This window comes from Eretmochelys imbricata, chromosome 4, assembly GCF_965152235.1.
Source record: "Eretmochelys imbricata isolate rEreImb1 chromosome 4, rEreImb1.hap1, whole genome shotgun sequence".
NCBI lineage: Eukaryota > Metazoa > Chordata > Testudines > Cheloniidae > Eretmochelys > Eretmochelys imbricata.
The window spans coordinates 56552541-56557848 of NC_135575.1; the positions used below are offsets into that span (position 1 = coordinate 56552541).

Below are 5308 nucleotides of genomic sequence, written 5' to 3' on the forward strand. Positions count from 1 at the left end.
GCTTGGGACTTCAGTACCCTGTCTTGTTGAGCCAGACACGCGAGCCTGCTACAAACACAGGCCCAGGTCTGAACCACATCCCCCAAAAGCTGCAGGCTGAACTGAAAACGGCTTGAGAAGTGCTCCTGTCTCCAGCACCCAGATACCCAGTTCCCAATGGGGTCCAAACCCCAAATAAATCTATTTTAGTCTGTATAAAGCTTATACAGGGTAAACTCATAAATTGTTCGCCCTCTATAACACTGATAGAGAGATATACACAGCTGTTTGCTCCCCCAGGAATTAATTACTTGCTCTGGATTGATTAATAAGTAAAAAGTGATTTTATTAAATATAAAAAGTAGTATTTAAGTGGTTCCGAGTAATAACAGACAGAACAAAATAAATTACCAAGCAAAATAAAACAAAAACATGCAAGGCTATGCCTAATACAGTAGGAAACTAAATGGAGGTAAATCTCACCCTCAGAGATGTTCCAATAAGCTTCTTTCACAGACTAGACTCCTTCCTAGTCTGAGTCCAGCAATCACTCACACCCCAGTAGTTACTGTCCTTTGTTCCAGTTTCTTTCAGGCTTCTCTTTGGGGTGGAGAGGCCATCTCCTGAGCCAGCTGAAGACAACGTGGAGGGGTTTCCAGGGCCTTATATAGTCTTTCTCTTGTGGATGGAAACCCCTTTGTTCTTCTGTGTAAAATCCCCTCAACAAGATGGAGTTTGCAGTCACCTGGGCAAATCACATGTCTATGAATGATTCAGCTTTTTGCAGGCCGACGCCATTGTTTACATGTTAATTTGAATGTTCCCAGGAAAGCTCAGATGTGGATTGGCGTCTCCCAAAGTCCATTGTCAGTTAAGTGTTTCTTGATTGGGCACTTACTGAGAATAATTCTTTCTCAAGAAGCTGACCAAATGCTTCACTGAGGCTACTTAGAATTAAACAAATACATAGCCAATATTCATAACTTCAAGAACAAAAATGATACACACATACAGACAGCATAATCATAACCAGCAAACTACAACCTTCAAATAGACACGCCACTTGGCCTCCTCTGTATAAGAACTGGTGCCACCATCGGACCCTGGTTGCAACAGTGATCTATAAGGTCACGTTTCAGAGTAACAGCCGTGTTAGTCTGTATTCGCAAAAAGAAAAGGAGTACTTGTGGCACCTTAGAGACTAACCAATTTATTTGAGCATGAGCTTTCGTGAGCTACAGCTCACTTCATCAGATGAAGTGAGCTGTAGCTCACAAAAGCTCATGCTCAAATAAATTGGTTAGTCTCTAAGGTGCCACAAGTACTCCTTTTCTATAAGGTCACAGTTTATGTCAGTAACATCACAGGACAAATCTTAATTTTAAGTTGAGGTATATTTGGAAGAATCTGATGCCCCTGAGACAAGCCGAAAGAATTAATGTAATCAGAGTTGAAGCTCCTAAACGGAATCACAAACTTCCTCTTCAAACACAAAATGAAAGAAGGAAAGAGAAACATGTTTACTTCTTTTGGGGTTTTTTTGCCTTTTGTGTAACTGGGACAGAGAAGATGGGAACTGTCTGCAACTTCCCTGGTGCAATGCTGACTCTGCAATTTTACCAAGGAGGTAGCACAATGCTGACCTTTTCCCTCTAAGGAAAGAGTTTGTACTAAGGCTGAGGGAGACACAGCTACTGAAAAAAAATCTTATTTAATAAAGAAATAAGCAGTGGGTTTGGCACTGCAGACCAGGAAAGGCCTGACACAGGAGCAGTAATAATGTTAACCTCGGGCTCTGTGTGTGGTCCACAGCAGTTGTGTTTTGAAAAGCATGGTTTGCCTGCCTTGTTTGACTCAAGAGGGAGAGAGAGAGAGAGAGAAAGAGAACTGATTCCATTGCTGACTGTAAAGTAGCAGTCTGTTCTTTTTTGTTACAGGAAAAGCAAAGGCAACCAGAACAACAACTACTACTCCTCTGTTTGTGACAGATTCACCTATTTTGTAGGCATGGGAGACTTTAGAGTTGGCTTGGGCTTTACAACACCCCTTTCCCCCAAAATTTTAGGTTTCATAAAACCTCTTTGAATTTAGCAAACCACTTTATGCCTTTAAACACTGGGTTTTTTAAAGGGAAATTTAATTTAAAAGATTTATGTATAACTAAGTGGAAGACTATGCTGTGCAAACAAAAGAGATTATTGTTTGAAAATAATTCTAGCCCTGTTGGGACCATGTCCAGAACTCATATTTTGTCAGAGCCAAATGGAAATTGAACCTCAGAAGTTTCCAGTTCTGTTACAAATCTACAATCCATATCTGTAGTAGAGGGTGTTCACAGGCCAAATCCTACTGTCAGCTCTGCCAGTGTAAACCCAAAGAGACTTCTCTGACTTCACATCTGGGCCTACATTTGGAAAACAATTTCACATCTCTATATTTTTTTGCTCACTTTCTTCTTGGGTTTTTGTTCATTTCTCTGTCATTGTTTTTAAAAATTCCAACTGAGCCGTTAGAATAACTCATAGTACAGTAAGAAAACGAGGCGTACTTGTGGCACCTTAGGCCTAGTCTACACTACGAGTTTAGGTAGAATTTAACAGCGTTATCTCGATTTAACCCTGCACCCATCCACACAATGAAGCCCTTTTTTTCAACTTAAAGGGCTCTTAAAATCGATTTCTTTACTCCACCCACAACAAGGGGATTAGCGCTGAAATCAGCCTTGCCGGGTCGAATTTGGGGTACTGTCGACACAATTCGATGGTATTGGCCTCCAGGAGCTATCCCAGACTGCTCCATTGTGACCGCTCTGGACAGCGCTCTCAACTCAGATGCACTGGCCAGCTATACAGGAAAAGGCCCGCAAACTTTTGAATCTCATTTCCTGTTTGGCCAGCGTGGTGAGCTCATCTGCACAGGTCACCATGCAGAGCTAATCATCACAGGAGACCATGCAGTCCCAGAATCACCGAAGAGCTCCAGCATGGACTGAACAGGAGGTACAGGATCTGATCGCTGTATGGGGAGACGAATCCGTGCTGGCAGAACTCGGTTCGAAAAGACGAAGTGCCAAAATATTTGAAAAAATCTCCAATGGCATGAAGGACAGAGGCTATAATAGGGACGCGCAGCAGTGCCATGTGAAAATTAAGGAGCTCAGGCAAGCCTACCAAAAAACCAGAGAGGCAAACGGCCACTCCAGTTCAGAGTCCCAGGCATGCCACTTCTATGATGAGCTGCATGCCATTTTAGGGGGTGCAGCCACCTCTACCCCAACCCTATGCTTTGACTCCATCCAAGGAGTGGGAGGCAACACGGAAGTGGGTTTTGGGGGCGAGGAGGATGATGATGATGAGGAAGTTGTAGATAGCTCACAGCAAGGAAGCGGAGAAACCGGTTTCCTCAACAGCCAGGATCTGTTTATCACCCTGGACCTGGAGCCAGTACCCCCCGAACCCACCGAAGGCGGGCTCCCGGAACCTGAAGGCAGAGAAGGGACCTCTGGTGAGTGTACTTTTGTAAATATTATACATGGTTTAAAAGCAAGCGTGTTTAATGATTAATTTGCCCTGGCATTCGCGGCCAGTACAGCTACTGGAAAAGTCTGTTAATGTGTCTGAGGATGGAGTGGAAATCCTCCAGGGACATCTCCATAAAGCTCTCCTGGATGCACTCCCAAAGCCTTTGCAAAAGGTTTCTGGGGAGGGCAGCCTTATTTCGTCCTCCATGGTAGGACACTTTACCATGCCAGGCCAGTAGCACGTAGTTGGGAATCATTGCAGATCAAAGCATTGCAGCATATGGTCCCGGTGTTTGCTGGCATTCAAACAACATCCGTTCTTTATCTCTCTGTGTTACCCTCAGGAGAGTTATATCATTCATGGTCACCAGGTTGAAATGGGGTGGTTTCAGTAAGCGGACATTCAGAGGTGCCCGATCCTGCTGGGCTGTTTGCCTTTGGCTGAACAGAAATCTTCCTCGCTGTTAGCCACGCAGTGGGGGGAGAGGTGAAGCCATCATCCCAGAGAATTGGGGGAGGGGGGACCAGCGGGGGTTAGTTGGGTTTCTGCTGCACGTGAACCCGGAAACCGCAGCTCCTCCTTTTAAATTGCCAACCCATTTTTAATGGCCAACCCAACAGCTACTTCGTATGGGAAATGAGGTCGCTGCTGTTTGAAACCATTCCCACATGTTATGAGGGTTAAAGAAGCCAAAAGACTGTGTCTGACCATGGCTGCCTGCAAGCCGAATTCTGCTGCCCGGCCCTGCGTGAATGATCTCTCACACCAAACCGGCATACCCTCAACAAGAGGCAAAACGCAACCTTGTAATGAAAGCACATGTGCTTTGTAATGTTAACAGCAAGGTTTACCATGAAAGAGTGTACCCATTGTTCTATAAAATATGTCTTTTTAACTACCACTCTCCCTTTTTTCCCCTCCACCAGCTGCATATGTTTCTCCTTCCCAGAGGCTAGCAAAGATTAGAAGGCGAAAAAAACGCACTCGTGATGAAGTGTTCTCTGACCTCATGCTGTCCTCCCACACTGACAGAGCACAGCAAAATACGTGGAGGCAGACAATCTCAGAGTGCAGGAAAACACAATATGACCGCGAGGAGAGGTGGCAGGCTGAAGATGGTAGGTGGCGTCAGCTTGCTGAAAGAAGGCAGGAGTCAATGCTCAGGCTGCTGGAGGATCAAACTCATATGCTCCAGAATATGGTTGAGCTGCAGGAAAGGAAGCAGGAGCACAGACTGCTGCTATAGCCCCTGTGTAACCAACCACCCTCCTCCCCAAGTGCCATAGTCTCCTCACCCAGACGCCCAAGAATTCGGTGGGGGAACCTCCAGCCACCCAGCCACTCCACCCCAGAGGATTGCCCAAGCAATAGAAGGCTGGCATTCAATAAGTTTTAAAGTTTTAAAGTGCTGTGTAGCCTTGTTTTTCCCTCCTCCACCACCCCTCCTGGGTTACCTTGGCAGTTATCCCCCTATTTGTGTGATGAATAAATAAAGAATGTGAAGCAACAATGACTTTATTGCCTCTGGAAGCGGTGATCGAAGGGGGGAGGGGAGGGTGCTTAGCTTACAGGAAAGTAGGTGAAACCAGAGGTAGAGGGAGGTTCCATCAAGGAGAAACAAACAGAACTTTCACACCATAGCCTGGCCATTCCTGAAACTGGTTTTCCAAGCTTCTCTCAAGCACACTGTGCCCTCCTGTACTCTTCTAACCACTCTGGCTAACTGGTGTCTGGCTGCGCGTAATCAGCTGCCAGGCGATTTCCCTCAACCTCCCACCCTGCCATAAACGGCTCCCCCTTACTCTCAC

At 45.6% G+C, this 5308-nt stretch overlaps 1 protein-coding gene across 1 annotated transcript; it reads left to right on the plus strand.

Annotated features, from left to right (window-relative positions):
- Nucleotides 1-2687: 2687 nt before the first annotated feature.
- LOC144263548 (uncharacterized) lies at nt 2688-4911 on the plus strand. Its single transcript, XM_077814452.1, has 2 exons — nt 2688-3483; nt 4427-4911. Exons 1-2 carry the CDS (start codon nt 2931-2933, stop codon nt 4744-4746), a joined length of 873 nt encoding a protein of 290 aa, XP_077670578.1. The 5' UTR covers nt 2688-2930; the 3' UTR covers nt 4747-4911.
- Nucleotides 4912-5308: the final 397 nt, after the last annotated feature.

Coding starts and splice junctions, on each gene's coding strand:
- LOC144263548 (XM_077814452.1), top strand. CDS start 2,931: ATGCAGTCCCAGAATCACCGAAGAGCTCCAGCATGGACTGAACAGGAG. Junction 3,484..4,426: donor AGGCAGAGAAGGGACCTCTG/GTGAGTGTACTT, acceptor CCCCTCCACCAG/CTGCATATGTTTCTCCTTCC.